Source organism: Catharus ustulatus, chromosome 5 (genome assembly GCF_009819885.2).
Source record: "Catharus ustulatus isolate bCatUst1 chromosome 5, bCatUst1.pri.v2, whole genome shotgun sequence".
Classification (NCBI taxonomy): Eukaryota; Metazoa; Chordata; class Aves; order Passeriformes; family Turdidae; genus Catharus; species Catharus ustulatus.
In genome coordinates, this window is record NC_046225.1 from 63,808,715 (window position 1) to 63,828,311 (window position 19,597).

Below are 19,597 nucleotides of genomic sequence, written 5' to 3' on the forward strand. Positions count from 1 at the left end.
TTTGGATGTGAATGGAAGAGCTAAATTAAATTGCTGTGTAAGTAGAGCTCACCTATTCTACACAGTCATGTAATGATGTATATACAATAAAGATAGCATGATTTTTGTGTAATATACTCAACTACAGATAATACATGCTCATCTGGATGAATTAGTGTAAGACCCCTGCTCGGCTCCCTCCCCTGACCACTGTTGCCAAAGTACATTGTGATTAATGTGCTCTTCAGCAAATGAGATGGGCTCTGTCTGATTGTATTAGTTCCTGTTCATTGGCGTAACTGAGCATCAATCACGTTCTAATCAGAGCTCATGTATGCTGATTATTTTTGTGAACAGCCTCACCATCAGGTTCTATCATACCCTAGATTAACTTCTTAGTAATGACAAAACTTAATAAAAAGTATTTTCACCTAAATAATAAACACACTTTAATTTTTAACTGAACAATCCTGTCACTATAAATTGTCGTTACAGTTTTGAAGTCCGCAAAAGATAAAAAAAATATGTTTAGAACTGCAGTTTTACTGTTTTGAAGATGGATTAATAATCTAAACACTGCAGCATCTCTTTGGAGTACAATTGTCAATATGCAATTTTTACCTTCAGTAATAGTCCTTTTTTTAAAACAGCATACCAAGAAACTCAAATTAAGTGACCTTACTGTTCAAATGAACTGTTTTTTAAGAGGCATCTACTACATATTATTTAAATTATTTGAATTATCATCCTCCAATAAAAAAACATTCTGGTAATGCATAGCAATACTTGTCATATTCATAAAGCAAGGAGCTCAGAGGAGTGAACAAAACATGAGCACCAGTTCTGATGCATTTGACTCCTAAAAAGAAATAACTACATTAAAGAGAGCCCTTTTCTTATATCAAATGTTTTCAACTCCTCTACTCGAGAGTTTCTTACAATCAAGAGCAGCACATTGTGTTTAGTGACGGGTTTGGTAATTGTGCATGACTAATAATGCCTCAGTGTCTGGGCAGTACAATAAATGAAGCCCTCACAATCTAATGCTCCCACTTAATAATTACTCCCTGAATTGATCTTTCTGATCTGTCAAGTAGGAATGAAAATATTACACTCACTTTAAGCCCTGATATTGAACAAGAATTCCATTACTACCAGGCAGCTATCCAGAGAGTGGTCTCACCACACTAATGAGACAGCAGCACTTCATCTGGCAAGAGGAGAGAGACTCTAGACCTGGGAGCAAGTGGCTGCCCATCCTGTAAAATGCACTAGGAATTCCCATCAAGAATTAGCAAAACAGTTTGAAAATACCTGAAAAGTCCTGGATCTTTTTCAAAGTCTCCCAATATCTACATGATTTGAATGCACTGTTGTTCTGTGCCAGACTTAGGCAGAAATCAACACAGTCTATCTTCCAATAAATTTTGTATTTTGAATTTCATGTTTCTAGTAGGGCCAAACTCAACCTGTAACCACATGGAGAAAACCCTCTGCTAAAACAACCATTCATGCATTGGTTTGGGAGTTTCAGAGAAAAGCCCCAAAACCTGGATCTTCCACTAAACTTTCTGTGAGTCATTCCCAATCTTTGACAATACCAAAGCCACAACAGCTGGTGCCCAAGTTGCAATGACAGCAATCTGGGAAGTATTTTGACCAGTGTGGTCCATGTATGTAATTTTAAATGACCAGCAGTTGATATCACAGGGGATACTCAATGCTGAGTTAATTCTTGTCAAAAAACACATCCCTCTGTCATGTAGGCAATAGAGATAATGGAAAATATATGTATTTTCGTTTGCATAATGAATGATACAAGGTAAAAGTTTCATTTTTTAGCAAAGCCAGTATCTTTCCATTGGGCAGGTAGAGGAACTGAGCAAAGGAAAGTAGTTCAAAGAGAAGGTGCCCTTAACCCAGTGTACAGCATAATCCTTGATCAGCATTTGTAGAACACAGGACTAGAAGAGAATTTGTTCTGCACTTCCAAGTTCAGACTCGTAATTTTAACCAATGTTGCACATAACTGCTTTCACAAATTTCCTGAGCACCACCAGCAGTTGGATTTCTTGTATGTCCACCACTCAGGATGGGAAGACAGCTTGTCACTGTTTGGACAGGTATAAGCTATCTCTAATTTCCAGGTTATAACTCTCAACACCTGCTTGCTGTTGTGTCATTATCACTCACACTTTTCCTAGCTAGATTCTTTTCCTCCCTATGTATATCTCCTTGGTATACTTACTACAGGCAAGTAAAATATGGTTTCTCTTTTGCTAAGCTGAAGAAAACCAAAGTCCTGGACTCTTCTTTAGAGCAGCTGTCCATCTGCTCGATTAGTTCATCCACCTTGGAGATGAGGGACAGGAAATGTGTAAAAGCAGTTCAATGGTTTTTGAATAAGAGCCCAAAATTGTCACCACTACTCCTTTCTCTGCTGGATAGCCCAGTCTTGCCCATTCAAGGATATTTGTCTTTCACAGATGTCTCAGACTGCCTGTTTCACAGTCCTTGGACACTCCAGGGTGGGTAGGCCTGCTTCAATACAATGAGACAGGCTGTTTTCCAAATGAGAGGCTGAGCTGAAGGAGCAGTTCTAGGCTCAGTGCCAAACTTCTGCCTCTTGGCTCCTTACTCTGCTGAACCAGGAGTCACTGTGTGTCACTCAATATTGGCTCCTGTGCTCTCTTTCACACACATTTTGCAGACTGCTAATCCCTTCCAAAGTCACCTAGCATATGAATGTCCCTGGGAGTTGCTTTCAACTGATAAGCTGAAGGTTTGTGCTCTTTTTTTAACTAAAGTCCTCACCTTGCATTATACTCTTGGATTTTATCCATTTTTGTTAACCCAGTCCTCTTGGCTGCTCAGCTATTCCTGCACCATATTCCTACTCCACAAAGTACTTCACCATTTGCCAGCATTAGGGTGTTAGCCCACTCCATCCTTGCTCACACTCTCTGACTTGTGCCAGTATTTCTCACTAAAATGTTCAACAAGATATTATGTCCAAGATAGAAACAAGAACCTCTCCATCAGTGCATAGGGAAAGGGACTGCTCTGATGGAGGAAGGTATCAGAAGTGTCATTTGGCAGCAGTTTGTGGAGAATCAGTAGGTGCCTGTGATGGTCCTTCCTCACACCCATTTCCAGCAAGTGAACTGAATTTCTGAGGCAGATCATGTACAAATACAGGATCATGTTAAGTTTCCTTAGTGTGTTGGTGGCATTGTGTGAGTTGGCATCATTCTTTGTAGCTTCTGCAGCCTATTGATGATTTGGGTGAAAATGGGCATAATTTGAAGGGGTTTTTCCCTTAAGGCACGAGCCAAGGTTATAAAGGATACATCATGTCTAAGGCAGTCAGAGACACAACTGCACAAACATCCAAACATCCTCTATCAACCCAAACACTGGCCTGTGATTCCACACATTGATGTGGAAAATAACCACATTATTATAAAGTAGTGTAACTACTTCAGGTTTGCTCCCCATCACATGAGAGGTGTGTGGCTAGATGAGGACAGTGATGACAGAAGGATGGATTGATTACCTGTCTGACCCATTCCATGCACATTCAAACTTGTCAAAGATGCAGTCGTTTTCATAGAGGGAACACAACTTGCTTCTAAGGTAATCATGGACCTGTTTTAAAGAAAATAATTGTTATTCTTGAAATCCAAGAAAATATGAAACTCCACAACCAGCCCTTCACTTTCTGTGTTATCTCCCTTGTTTACTTTCAAAATATGCTGCACATATTGGTAGCTCTGCAGAAGACACTGTGTTTAAATCCCAAAGAAGTTAACTGTACTTTTCCACAGCCCAATTAACCAGGTGCTACAGAATTACTGTTGCAGGAAGCCAGGAAACACGCTTCCCTCAGCAGGCTGCAGACCACCCTCTTCAACATATTTGTTTCCTGCTTGGGTGATTTTCTCAGTGCTAGCCTAATTCTCAGAGACATTTCACCAGCTGATACCCTAGATGGGCTAATTAATGTGCAAGAAAGCTAATTTGAATAGTAACAAAAATGCCATATTCCAAGATAAGTGCACTCACTTTTGGCAGAAAGAACTTGGCTCTAATAAAAGAACCTTTATGGTATTACATTTGTTTTTGTAAGGTATTTAGAAGCCAAATACAGCACAAGGCTGTAGTTGCACAGGTTGCAAATAAGAACACTCATTTAGCCCAAGAATTTACCTGATTTGGCTGAGACTTAAAAACAGCACTGCAAATTCTCACTTACTAACTAGAAAAGTGGGACTACCCAGCAGATCTCTGTCCTCTAGGTCACACATCTCTGCTGAACAAAGATTATAATAAAGAGATCTTATGCAAACTGTTTCAGACTTTTGCTTAATTTGATTAGTTTTTCTTCTGGATTATTTGGTTTATTCCATAAGGAAATAATAAGGTAGAAAATCGCTGCATAAATAAATTTACTAATGCCCTTCCACTCCTGATATTTTCTTCTAGCTATTGTAGAAACTGTAAAACAAAGATGTGTAGAAATACTCCTGAAGAAATACAGCAATCCAATGGGCCAGGGGTATAATTTAGCTCTGCTGTCTTGAAGTCACAGGTTCTTGCAAGTCCAGTGAAATTGTTCCTGCTCATGGATGCTCAGCATCCTCCTCTGGCCTGAGGGCAAAAGGATTTATTCTAGTAAAATGACTTCTATCAAGACCAGATGAGGGACAATGACCTTATATTTTCTTTAAACTAAATATTTTTGATAGTCAAATTGTGCAGTATCCAAAGAACAATTGTAATGTAAGAATTAAAAATTTTAGCTATGGATCAGTATTCATTAGTCAATGAACACCAAACTGTTCATTAACAGATAAAGTCTCATACAGCAATTACTTGGCAAATGGCAGACAGAATATATCACAATTAAATGCATTTACCATCACAGTGAGCAACAGGTCAGAACACATTTTGTTTTACTGTTGATGAAGTTTCCTACACTCTCTGTAATTAAATACTTTTCATTTCTCTTTACCTAAAACCTTTTTATGTTAGCAGTGTAATTTGTTACAGAACTGGAATTCTTTCCTTTGCCATGTTCGTGAGCTCCCAACGCTTGGAAGAAATAGAAAGGTTGGGTAAGGCAGAAGGAAGTGGATGGTATTTGCCTCCCTGCCTGTCATTTCTGGGTCTTTCTCTTGTTAACATTTCCAGCAGCCATCTGTCATGACCACTGCCGTGTACACACCCTTTGCAAAGTGTGTCCAAGTCCACAGCTTGGAGCTGCGCCTTTCTATCAGCTTTGTCAAAAAGGATTTTGCAATTCCTCTCCCAGATGTCTTACCTTGTTAAGACTGTCAGACTGACCCTACTGTCTTGGACAAACACCTTGTTCTAAAGAACAAGACCTTTTGATTATCACATTTGAGCACATTCAGACCTTTAGAGAGACTCTTATAAACTGGAAGAAACACTTAATTTTCACTGCATATTCACCTGCCTCCACCAGCTGAGGGTAAAATCAGATTTGCCTTGTCTGTTACATCTTGTTCTTAACACATATCAATAGTACTTGAAAGCAAACCAAATTAATTCCTCACTAATTACCTTTTCTTCACTGCAATGTTTTAGGTCTGACCCTCGTGGAATTATCCAGCAATTCTGTGCTCCAGACTAACACAGCAACACAACTACACAGAGACTTTACTGGGACTGAATAGACACAGCCAGGAATTGCACTGGTAAGTGACACATTGGTCCAAATCCCTATGCTACATGGATCTAAATGGATCAAGCTATTACCAGCTATGAATGTGCTCACCTTGCTGCTCCTAAGGCTTCTGCAGGGTAACTCCCCTCAGAGAGTAACCTGTTAGGCAGGGCTGCCTTGCAGCGTTCAAGCACTGGCCATTGCTCTGCACTGCTCTTTTAGTGCTGTCCAGTGACCATACTCTGCCCTTTTTCTTACAGGAGAAAATCGTGTTGAAACATTGTCAGCAGATAACGTGTTCAGCAGGGCTGTAACAGCTGCTCTATGCAACAGCATCCTTTGAGCCACAGCATGGATATGAAAAAGAATCTGTATGAGGAATTCCTTTTTGTTTGTTGGGTTTTTAATATTAAAATTGTAAGCTGATAGTGAAGCAGTACAGTTATGGACTCTGCTCTTTATCACAACTCTGTGTGCAATCTCCTGTTGTGACCCTCACTATTGCAGCTAGGCAATATCTAAGTGGCTACCATGCAGTGAGTGAAATGAGAAATCCAATCTTTTAATGAACACCTTTTAATCTTTTAATAATGTATTGTCATCATAATTATGTGGATACATAACTGAAAATGTTAGGTTTATTTGTTGCCTTCCTGTGACCTACCCCAAAAAAACCTTTTGAGAAATTGCCAAGTTTATATATGAGATTTAGGTTTGTGAGAGAGAGATATCTCTGAGACAAATTACTTATGAGAGTACTTTAAATCACTCTTTCTTAGGACAGAATTCTCTACTTCCTGCAGCTGAAAAACATGAAAGGTTCTCAGAGCAGTCGGATCATGTGAACTCTATGGAATCCTGTGCTATTGGCTTCCCCTAGTTCCAGATTCTCCTTTAGTCTATTGCAATGCCCCGCAACATATATATATATTTATTCTTTAAAAAGCACTGGATAAATGTTTGAAAATTAAAGGCAATCCAAAGATTTAAGAACACTGTTATATTTTGCTGTATTTTTTTAATATTATATAAGGGGTTTTGCTGCTGTGGGTCTTGTTTGGTTTTTTTTTCTATAAACTTCTGACTGCAATTATCGGTACTTATTTTTCCCCAGCTCAGCATGAAAAAATATAACTTTTTAATTGTCCCTCCTGTTGGGCGCCAGACTAATTTTAAAGTGATCAGCTTGTTTCACAGCTACCTATATGAGGAAATAAAAGCAGGTGTCAAAATCAAGAAAAACAGGCTGGCTTGACCAGCTCTTCCTCCCCAGGGACTAGGCTGCCCACTAAATTAGCATAGGTATAAAATAATATTACCTAAGTTCCCAAAACCCAAGATACTATTCTGTTATATAAAACATAGTCTCACCCTTACCCTCCCACTCTATTTTCACAGCATGTGAACATTTCTAACACATTCAGCATTTAAAGCACTGCCATTTTAAAGAGCAAACCCAATTCTGTAGTTTTAAAGGTAAACAAGCTCAAATTTTCCAGTATTAACACACTGAGCAGTGAACACTATCCACTGAAATGTTATGGATGCATTGAAAAGCACTGGGGCCCACTCTGTCTATAAATGCTAGCAAAAAAACACTGGAAACTTTTGTTTGTTTTGACAAGAAATGCTACCAAATTTTCATCATGGTTTTTTAAAACCAATCTTAATTATAGTTACTGTGAACTACTGTATCCCACCTGCCCTTATTTAGACACAGAAAACAAGTGACTGATCCAGCACTGTCACAGGATTGTCTCTCAGTAAGCAGCACAAGCCAGATGAATGGCATTTTTCCTACTTTGCATACACTTTTTTAGGTAGCTTAACAGCTTTTTTCTTACTGCATTTTCATAACAAGCAGTTTCTGTGTCACAGACATATTTTCATTCTTCAAGCCAGAGTCAAAAAAAGTAAGCTCAGCCCTCTACTGCCAAACATAACAGATGTCAGAGTACAAACTTAGCACTGGCTGGAGCCACTGGCATTTTGTCTGGATAATATCTCAATGAATTCAGGCAACCAGATGTGTCTGCCTGGCATTTGTGAGCTGCTGCGTCTGCGGTGCTGCCAGGGTTTAACACAGAGCACTTCTAGAACTAGGCATAAGGGAGAAACACACAGATCAAATTGTAAAAAGTAGTTGTGAAATGACAAAGGTGTAAACTTTCAACAGTCCCACCAGGAGCAGAGTGCTAAGCAACACACAAAATCTCTTCCTCAGTTCCTTTTAAATGTTAGTAGTGAAATACACCATTTGAAAGCAGACGCCAAAGTGAAGAGATGATTTCTCTTGTTAGAATAATAATTTCTTTCAAGAACCCAATCCACAGGGATTGCTACCTTGACTCCCCAGGCTTTACACTTCCTTACTAATGCTGCAATTGCCCTTTTCCTGCTATAAGGATGCCACGGTGAGGCTTTTAACCACCGTGATTAATTCTCTAAGCTTGCTGCTGCTTCTCAGATAAGGTTATGAGAAGTTTACAGAAGCATCCAGTTTTTGAACACTGAGATAATTTTATAATGTTGCATTTTAAGATGGAGATTCCTACCTGGTACGTTTCTACAGGCTTTGTTTCCATGTTCAGATCCCAAACCTTGACAGTGAGGTAATCTCTTGTAAGCATGTATCTACCACTGTGACTGAATTTGACATCTGACACTGAAGAGATAATTTCCGAAAAAAATGATCTGTTACTGGGGTCCTCTGGTTCTTCATAAACTGTTTGAAGAAAACAAAGCAAGAGACAGAAATCAGAATTGTATTTAAAAATGCTCTGTTGTACAATCTGAAGCGTGCATTTCTTGTGAAACATGTAATTCAAACTACCAAGGAACATGATATAGAATTAACTGTATATCCAGCATTTAATTGATTCTCTTAGCTTCATATAAAAATACAAACTGTAAGCTTTAAACATTACAATAATTAATGTTATAGCTATGGACTCAAAGCATGACTTTGGAAAATTATGCAAATACACCGGTTAGTTGATTACAAATACCTATAGCAAGGCATTTCATACCTTCATCCTTTCTAGGTCTGCATATCCCATTTCCTGATATAACCAAAATCCAGGTGTGCCTGTGACATGAGAGGGATGTGTGTACAAGTGGTGGCACAACAGTCCTGGCATCCCTGGGAGAGGTTATTACTCAAAGCCTGTCCTGCTTGCCAGAACCAGCTGGCCTGGCTGCAGGCTACTCATTGGTCATGTCTGAAGGCATCCAAGATTAAAGATGAGAATTCAACAAAGCAACTGCAGATTGCAATTACCTCCTCCTGAGAGGTGAGCATAAAATAGACAGGGGTTTACCATGTGGATGCATGAACTACAGGTGATGTGCAATTGCTGACAGATCTGGAAAGCACTGAACTCCCTGAATGTGATGGTCAGCAGCTCTGTGTGATCTGACAAGGCAGCAGGTCATGAAACATTGCTTACATGATGTTCAGATGTGAAAATCCAGCTCTTGTAGCTATGAGATTGGTCATCCCAATCTGACAAGGTAGCAGGTCATGAAACATTGCTTACACGATGTTCAGATGTGAAAATCCAGCTTTTGCAGCTATGAGATTGGTCATCCCTATTCAACTGTACATAAGAACGATGTTGGATGACTCTACCCCTACCTCAGGGGTGCCCAGAGCAATTCTGCTGTCTTTCTGCAGATATCTGTGGCCCTGTGATCCAACTGACCTCTATGCTGAATTTAAGTAGAAAGTTGGGCTTTCAGGGTCTTTTAACTCTCGCAAAATCGTAGGGTTTTGGGACCCTAGAATATTCTTTGAAAATTGGCAATTTAGTGAGTTTCATTTTCAAGTTTCAAACGCGGGTGAAGGAAAGCCATGTGATGAAACATGAAAGCATGCTGAAAGCAGAAAAACTTTTTACTGTCAGTCAAAATGGAGTTTTTTGTATAGTCCACTGGAGCATTTCTCTCTCAATTATTTTATCCACGACTATGATTCAGACTGTTGGAAGCAACAAGGTTAGTTTCCATTAGGTGAAATAACGTTCTTCTGAAAGTTAAGGGTGAGTACGTGGGTGAAGTATGTGGGGTAATGCAAACAATTATGGGCAATTTTCTTTGGGGGTGGGCAGTGGAATGCAGCCAGGCGTGCACATGAGAATAAGGTCTATATTTAAACATGCACCACACATCTGAATGGTAATGAACTACTTCAAAAAGAGCAAAAAACTTTTCAGATCGACTGTAAATTACAACTTTAAATAGCTCCTTAAAATTTTGCCTAGACATTGTGTAAAGCAGGTATTTTGTAATTATCCTGTCAGATTTTCAAGAGAAGTCTGATGAGCACAAAGCAATTATCATTTCTCATACCTCTTCCCTTTAATCTGTCCAAACTATAGACTTGGCTGGCAGGAATTTCATCCTCCTAATTATGATGTGAAGCTTCTATTAAAACCAGGAAAGAAAAAAACAAAACCCACTCTAACTGAACTACACCTTCATTTATATCTTGGATATATTTTCTTGGCTCTTTGGGGCTCATCCAGCTCCCAGTGATTAGAAGAGGAGTGATATTTGTACCTGAATATTCTGCATTTCATTAATTAATGAGATTAAACCTTTTCATTCTTTATCTGCCCCAATTATTACTTTTCTGTGCTTACTGTATTAAGTATTAGAAAGACTTAGATTAATTAACTGTGGAACTAACAGAGGCATGAAGGTCTCGTATCACTATAGAGAGAAAGATAGCAGTAGAAATTTTAGTAGCAGCAATTCTTTGGAGATAGTTCCTCTAGTCAGCATAACCAACATAGGAAAATTGTTACAGGAAATTAAGGAGCAGCTCCCAGTGAAAATACAAAGCTTAGCAACTACCAGAATCTGCCTGAGCAACCAGCACAGGGCAGCAGCCTCAGGAAAAGAAGGTGAGAGAGTTGGTTATTTCTGGTTTAGCATCAACATAAGGTTATGCACATAGTGCAAAAAAGCACAATATCCCTTCAGTTGGCCTAACACAAGTGGGGTAATTGGAGACAGAATGGCAGAGAAGTGATAACCTTGTGACTTGGACTGCAGGCAAGCCATTCAAATTCAGCTCTGACCTCTCCACGCTGATAGGGAAAAAACGTGGGTCTAGCCCCTGGTTTCCAAATGAGGTTTTCTGTTTATTACTGTTATATCTTTTGGAGGCTGCTCTTGCACCCAGGAGCAATCAGTACCCAAAACACGAGATTTCAAATCTGGCTTACTTATCTGTATCTAAATCTTGTTAGATCTGGATTTTACTGCCTTTGGATTACAGATTCTATTATAGTCTTTAATTAGTTTCATCATTAATTTCTTTATAAAAAACACCATAAAAAAGGGTATTTAACTTTCATTACTATTGTTCCTGATAATGGTGATGGTGCTAATTATATGAAAGACAGAAAGTTACCAGTCCAGCTACCTAATGAACTTAGGAATCACAAATGATGTGATGTACTGAGTTCTCACGTGATGCTTGCTCAGACTTAAATGTGACCTTGATGGCAGGACTCTGGCATAGAGAAATACCATGAGATTACAGAGAAAAGCAGAGCATAGCTCTAAGTACAGCCAGTGTTTACAGAGGAGCCTGCCTGGAAGATACTGCTCCTGCCCCTTATGCCACCATCACATACATGGGTAAACTGGGAATTCTGCTCAGGGAAATAAAAATACTCAATTCCTTTCTGCACAGCTCAAAAGTTAAAAATCACATTAGCTTCTCAGAGAAGTCCAGACTTTGCAGAGAAGGATGGGTTCATTGAAGGATACTTGCCAGAGCGCTGTTTTCCTGAATCCTGAAGAAAATCTGTAGCATAAAAATATGCTGCTTCTTTCTTAAAAGGAAGTACCATCTGCTGAAAAACAAACTCTTATCCCTCCTAAAAAATATCCTTGCTTCCTTGTGAATTTCTCTGATCTAATGCAGAATGGAGACTTTCCTTTTCCAGTGGATAGGAATGGCCTCTCTAATGTGTGTGTTTATCATGCAGACATGCATATATGCAGATATCTAAAGTTAAAAAACAGTCAGGAACAGCAAGAGTAGGTGGATAGGTCCATCTAAAGCTTCCTTCCCAGACACAGGCCAAAAGAAAGCAGATGCCTAGAGCAGTAGCCAAAAGAAGTGTGGTGCACTAATACCTTGTGGCTTTCATCTGCACTCTGGGGGTCACAGGTGCTGCCACCTCAACTTCCCATTAATATGGGCCTGATTCCACAACTTGAAACTGCTATTTATTGGAAAAGATACATCCAATAAAGAAAAACAGAGTTTAATCCAAAGTAACTTTCAAGTTCAATTCTAAAAGAGTAGCTGGGAAGAGCTTTAATCGTTGCAGGGTGTTCACTGGCATAAATGAACTTTAAAAAACATTAAAAATAATGCTAAAATTGTCTTATATGATGGGAGCAGTGTCATGACTGATGATTTCAGGAGGAATAAAGAATTTTGTATACTATATCCTGAAATCATGACAAGAAGGAAACCTTGAAGATGAACAGAAATCTGCTCCATAGATTTTGTAACAAATTCCATCAGTCACAGGATAAAATGATAAACATCTTTAAAGACTCATTCCCCCTAGCAGAAATAGAACTGTCTTCTTTCTACTTAGGAACAAATAATGATTTATTAAAGGTTGGGAGCGTTTTTTGTTTGTTTTTGGTTTGGGGTTTTTTTTTAGATGATACTGTTTATAGTTTGTATCCTGTCCTAGGAATGTCTGATTTTATAGCATTTGTTGTTACTTAGATTTAAATCACTGGAAATCCTGCACCATGAAATAAATCTCTCCCTCCCTCCGAAGACAGCTAATGGATATAGAAAATCATCCAGTCCCAGTTCAAGGGTCACAGCTACAAAGGGATGCAGCTTTGGCAACAGTGGGAACAGAGGCAGTGTGGTTACTGAGAGGGAGAGGACAGTGGACACCAGGGCCAAAAAAGTTGGTGGAACATGACAGGGAAAGCAATTTTTCATTTTTATTATATAAGCAAGGGAACATTCTGCAGCTGGACTGGACTAAGAACTTATTACAGATAAACCTCTGGGTTACACTGGTACACAAACAGTAAGTGAATTTCAACTGCACCTGGAAATACCAGTGGTGGATCAGGTAATCCCTTACTGGATTTTAATTTGATAAACACACAAACCAGGTTCAGTCCCAGGCCAAATAATTTATCATTTAAACTAAGTCCCTATTTAAATCCAGATCTCAAATGAAAATGGTTGCAATACCTGATTAGAACATACTGGAAAAGAGTACTTTGAAATGTGTGGGATTTCATTGGTCTTGACAGACTAGCCACAGGAACAAAAGGAGCAAGAACCAATATGTTTTCCTAATAGATGATAAATAAAATATTGTAACCAAAATAACAAATTATTTAACTGTACTCTAATATTTTTAGATGTCAAATTAGCACTATTCCCAGGTAAGCTGCAGTTTGCTTTATCATATATATTTAATCACTTAGCATAAAAAACCTAAACAAAATTTCATTTGAACGTCTAGGAAGATTAGGAAGATACTAATAATCTTCTTTTTTTTTTTTTTAAGTACATGACACTTGTTACTAACATTTGACACAGAAAGCATTTTTTTTGGGGTGCCATTTAATTCAAGAAATATTACATCTTGATTTAAGCATAACTCTGGGTTTATCTCTAATGTGGTAGAGATCTCAAGTAGACATAAAAATGGGCAATAAAAATGACCAGAAGTACCAAATTGCTTCCATGTAAGGAATGGTTAAATAGACTGGGCTCTCTCAACCTAGGAAAGACTGAAGGGGTTGTAATTAAGAGTTGCATGGAAAGGATGAATAGGGAATGACAGCTCACTCTGTACACTGTCTCTTCCAATCCTCAAGTAGGGGTCACCATGTGAAACTGGGACAGGGTAAGCAGAGAGAAGATGGTCCTTCACACTATACCTAATTATGCTGCTAAAGACTTTACTGAAAGATATTGTGAATGGTAAAAAATACACACAGGTTCAAAAGTAACTGCTCAACTTCAGGGAAAGAAAAAACCCCAAATATATGTTTCAGTATTGTTGAATGCAGTAAATTCACTTCCACTATGGTCCTTGAACATCAAGTTTCAGCTGCAAATTGCAGAGGGTAAAGATGATACCCTTGTCTGTTCTTACATTTGCTGTTGATGCTGTTGTTGCCAATATCAGAGCCAGAACAATGGGCTAGAAGAACCTCTGGTCAGCCCAGGTATGATCATTTTTATTATCACTGTTTAAAATCTATTTTAGGATTTAATACAAAAGAGTCCCTGAGTTCATTCTAAGTGAATCAAGCCCAACTGCAAGCTCCCATTGAAATTCATGGTCTCTTTATACCTTTTAGTGTCATTATTCATGATAATAATTTGATTTACCATTATTATTTACTCTATCTTTCACTATCTCTGAATGTTTTATTGTTTTGTATTAAGCCAATCCACTCATACATTCATCTCCCTTGGAAATTCTCTTTCAATAATAGAATATTCTGCTAATGTGACAATCTTGCCTTCTTGGTCTACATTGATTAACAAGGTTATACACGAGAGGGAGTTTTTGAATCTGCTTTCATAAGCAATCTAAAATACAATTATTTTGTGAGACACATTTGTTTAACATTTTACATTACTGCAGCCTGTAGCTGTTTATCCTGCTTTAAACTAAAAATAAGTATATTTTTATATTTCAATTTTCTACTTGCTTTTATACAATTCAGAGGGCACCTCTTTGTGCCCTGGTCACTAACACATCTCATTTTCCTTCTTTTACTCAAAGAAAATTTCTGACCCTACCTCCACACCATGAGGCTGAAATTTCACCTACCATACAGCATTCCTTTATCCAATGACCCAGTATTAAAACCAAGCTTCTCATCAATATCTCTAGAGAGCATGGCTTTTAAAAGTGGAGCCTCAAATCAATATTTAAGAATCTGTTTTACCATCTGCACTGAGTTGCTGCAGCTTGTCACAAACCACAAGGGAGGGTGCATAAGTGCTGAAAGGCAAAGCCAGATCAATAGCTAAAGATCAGTGGGTGGGAGCTCCACTACAAAGGTGCTTAGATTAATATAACTTCGCCAGTGAGTTTGTTAATAAAGAGAAATGGTGCTAAAGACAGAAAAGGAATTGAAAAAACACAAAACCAGTTTAGAAGATCAAGCCTCTTTAAAGCTCAGTCTCACAAAGACTTATGTGCATGTTTAATGCCACGTGTAGTGAGCAATCCCAAGGAGTTAATGGGACATAAAACTACTCCTGCTCTACAGTCAAACTGATGTGGAAGTCTTTCTAATCTTGATATATAAGATTAGCGATAAGTGGGTTTTTTCTCTCCCAGTGAAATAAGCTCTTGAAAGCTGGTTTCATGAGACATTAAAAAGCAGTATTTGTTGCTATTAAAAAAATTAAGCAAACAAGACAGGAATTCTAATAGACTGAATAATTAAATCAATCTTACAGCAATTATTTGCTTTATCTCTGTGTGGTTGGGGGAGACAGGGTTAATGAAACACCTCTTCAATCATAAATCATTTACCATTGCTTCAGGCTTTTCTCTTTCCTCCTAGTATTTGATAGCTAGAAGTATATAAATCAGGTTTTTTCTTCCTAAGATTTAATTTTAATATATCTTGCACAACTGGAGGAAACACTATATAGACATAATTGCATTTCTGTAGAAACGTTTTTGAATTTTCATTAGCCATGTTTTAAATGTCTTTATTACACATTCATCCAAACTGAGCAGAATGGAAGCTTTGGAGCCCGTGCTAAAGGCAATCTGTTATCAAATTTCAGTGGGATTCCTGCACAAGGAAGCATCCGTTCCAGGATCTAGTTTAGTATGCATGAAATTGTAGTAACAGACCTTTAGTGACAGTCATAATTACAAAATTATCAGGATTTGGGCACCTTTTTTCATTGGGGATACAAAATCAGCAATGCATATATGCCTTTGTAGTGCATGCCTAAAAACAAACCCAGAATTAAGGAGAACAAGCCTTCATCAAGCACGGGGTGGAATCATTACAGAAGCACAGTGAAGTTTCACTCCTGTCACATGAAACCTTGCAGGTTTTGCCTGAAGTGGACATCACTTTGACAGGGACCTCTCTGTGCCCAAAGGGAGAGTGATGACTGCCTCTCACTCAGATCACAACCTGACATGAGACCAGATGCAGAAATAAAAAGCGTATTTTAGATGTTAAGCTCCCACAGAAGAAAAACAAGTTGTCTCTTTTTCAGTCAGACAATAAGCATCATTCATTTGGAAAGGTCAATATTAATTAGCAAATCCAGCAGGGATAGTCTGTCACAGGCTTTTTTGTGCATCTGCTTGTTCTCTGTTGTAAATGAAAGATAATCCATATTCAGGCAGAGGCCTGAAAGGTGTCTTGTCTCTGAAATTCCAACCTGTTTTAAACAACTGGTAAATATAATTAATTTAATTTTAAAAATTCAACACATTTAAGTAGCTTATCCTTGACTTGTGTCTTGGCTGCTTCCATGATTCTGAATTCCTTAAAATCAAAGGTAATCTCAAAAAAGCCCAGCAGATAGCCCAACTGAGTTATATGCCTGACTGACAGGACAGTGGCATTTATCCTTGAGGAAAGGCTGGCATTTCTTCCAGGCCTGGATTTCAAATAAAGATGTGGAAAAGGACTCTCAATGGAAAAACCACCCCCATCATCTTTGGGTGGCATCTCTGAGTCCCAAACCAAACCCGGAATTCACTCTGCACTGCTCCAAAAACCATTGTGTACTTTTATGACGCTGCCTGTCCAACCCAGGGGGTTGGGATGCACCAGCAGAGAGACTTTGGAGAGTTCAGGGAGAATCCAGGGAAGGCTCTTGGGATTGCCTGACACCTACAAATGCTTCCTTGGTCAAGGGAGGAGGGCTCCAAACAGCTCCTGCTACAGACCCAGAGCCTGAGAAGCCTGTCTGGAGGACAGAAAGCACCAGCTCATGGGGACAGAGGCTAACGCTATGAAACCCCAAAATTTTTGTTTTTAAGATCACCATGGTACACAGAGCAATAAACTTGAAACTGCAGCTCCTCTTTCCTTGAAGCACTTTGCTGTAAACTTTGCACATGGGTAATGGATAATTAGAAATAGGGTTTTAGTCTACAAATACATATTAAGAAATGAATACTAAAAAACCCTTAAAGCAGCATACAGAATTTAAATAAATTACTACAGCTTCTGAAGTATGCAACGACTTCAAGATGCTAAGGCTATTACATGAAATACCAATAGGAGTTATACTCTTGAGTGACTTAAATTTCCATATTGCATAACTATACAGCTTATATTTACCATTTAATAATGGTTTTATTAATAATTCTGATGAACTACTGAAAAAGTGCTTTATTTTTTTTTGGACTTGACACGCTCAAGTTCAGTTTTCTTTAGCTGACTGCTTTATTGTATGATTTGTTGAAACAGCCATATGTACCCATCTAGCCTACAAGCTGTTTGGAAGAATGATATTAACTCCGTGTCCAGGACCTCTGGACATAATATTAGCAATAAAAAATAAAAACCAAATTAGCAATTATTTGTTAATTGAACAAATGCTGCTGTAAGTATATTTTTAGTCTATGCTTGTCTTCCTTGTCACCTAAACCCCTTGCATAAAAATTTATGGAATTTGAGGTGGGGGTAGATTCATTTATTCCTTCAATGTTCCCAGCTGACTGCTCTAACAATGATACTTTTGCTGCTGTCACAAATTTCCATAACTGCCTTTTTTCTACACTGCACTGCCATGCACGTTGCCTGATCACATCTCAAAGGCAATCTTTGGGTGCTTTGGCAAGTACACTATTTAGGTGAAGGGTTCCATATTATTTACATTTATTCCCTGTTTGTTGCTGCTCGAGTCTGACTTTCATAAATGTTTTTAATCTTTACCTATAACACTGTGGACTGCAAGAACACCTTCCTCAGTCCCACTCCTCTACTATTCTAAACAAGCAGGGACATTCATCTCTTTGGCACCTCCTCTCCAGAATATTCTTTGATGGCATCCTCTCCCACTACTTGCAAAATCTGATAATAACATGGAACAGCATTATGCATGTTGCTGCTCTGAGGTTAGAGTGGTCTTTCCCTGATACACATCTGCAATGGCTACAAAAGATTTTCTCGTGATCCTCACTTAGCACTGCACAATCTGTTACAGAGCTGTTATAAGAAGCAGTTTCAGGTAGTCTACTAGAGACACACATTTTATCACACCTTATCAGTATCTCAATGACCATTTAAAATTCAGCTACTGGCCTGATATTTTTTCAATGCCTTATAAATAGATTTGGTGGTCTGAGATAATTTTTCTAAGGGACAGATATCCCCATTACAACTCTTCATACAAATTGGCAGCTTGCTATTAAATCTCAGCATAGGCACCAAGGATGAATACAGATGGAAGTAGTCTCATCTTTTCCATGTCAAAGCCATGAGGATTTATAAGGGAAACCTTGTAGTGCCACTGTCACTAATGCCAAAAAGAGAGATTCTTCCACTAAGCTTAGAAAACCAGCAATCGTCAAGACATTAAAATTTATTAACATCCTATGTTGGTTGACTTACACTACAGCTATTAATATGTAATTTATTTTTACAGTATGGCACAGTAATTATTCATGGCGCTCTCTAAACCTGTACAAATGGAAGGGCTCTTCCCCCAAGAGCTGCAGTGGACTTTATGAGAGCTACAGAGATTTGAATAAATAAGGGAAAAAAGAGTAAATGCAAAAGTTCACAAGATACGCTCATTATCCAGGTATTTTGTTAAGTGTTACATTGTACTTTTCATCCCTAAAAATATGTAAACCCATTACAATCTTGGAACTGCATCTGAAATACAGCACACAGTGATACTAGACTGTGCTGAGTTAGTAGGGATGCATGGCACAATGTGAGGGTTCACAGCAACTCCAGTTTTGGTGTTTTGCTTGAAGAGTGAAGTCAGTTATGGGGAAAGACGGAAAGGCAAGGCAAGCTAGGAGAGGAGGGTACTGATCATGCATATGCACCAGTTGCAAATTCAGCTGCTGTAAAGAGGAATCAGATGCACAGTTAAGGTACCAGAGAGACAATCATGCAAATAACTTGATTTTGCAGACTGTTTTTTTGGTATATCCTTTTAGGCTGCTGTGGGGTGTATATAATTCACTTTGCTTGTCTTTGAGAGCTGTACTGAAACCACTCCAATCAGCAGTACATGGACCTACTCCTTTTAAGACTTTGGAAGTTCTACCATTGCTGTATCCATTTTGTACTGTACACACTCAGATTCTCAATGAGCTTGACTTGACTTCAGAGCAGCAATGCTACATTAAATGGCTATTTTCTAACTCATAGATCTGGAAAATGGGGTTTAATCAATGACCATTAGACCTTGAGCTCCCTTCTCACATAAAATGCCTTCTTTCATCCAGCATTGCTGTATTGTGGCTTTAATAAGTTCTGATTGGCATTTGGCGTTGGGTTACACAGGCATGGAGGCCTTATTAGCAGGAAGAAATGGAAGTATTACAGAACAAAGCAATTAAGTGGGACAGGATAACTCACAGCATTGTCAGACTGTGTCATGCTCACATTTCACTTCATGGTATTGAACTCCCCCTACAAGTACAAGGAGATACAGCTAACAAAGGTAAAACACTTCTCTGCTTGGGAAATGTCCTTGAAGGTTACTTTTTATAATTGGACACCACATTATAAGAGGTTCTGAGCATGTGCATATCTCCTTGCAGGCAAAAGGCCTAGTCATAGGCTTTTTACTAAATTCACTTCAGTTTTAAGAATAGCATATGTATTAAGTCTGTGTACCACTTGTGCCTCATTTAAATCTTCACTCTTTTTCCTTCCCTTTGCCCCTACTAA

At 38.5% G+C, this 19,597-nt stretch overlaps 1 protein-coding gene across 5 annotated transcripts in view; it reads right to left on the minus strand.

The window, feature by feature from the left end:
• The window catches only part of PPP2R2C (protein phosphatase 2 regulatory subunit Bgamma), a 194,571-nt gene that overhangs the window by 7,591 nt on the left and 167,383 nt on the right, over window positions 1-19,597 (minus strand). For all 5 annotated transcript variants that reach the window (XM_033059423.1, XM_033059424.1, XM_033059425.2 and 2 more), the window contains 2 exons: window positions 8,224-8,393; window positions 3,536-3,627 (listed from right to left, as the gene is read on the minus strand). In XM_033059423.1, the coding sequence (XP_032915314.1) occupies window positions 3,536-3,627; window positions 8,224-8,393 (262 nt within the window). The remainder of the gene's footprint in view (window positions 1-3,535; window positions 3,628-8,223; window positions 8,394-19,597) is intronic.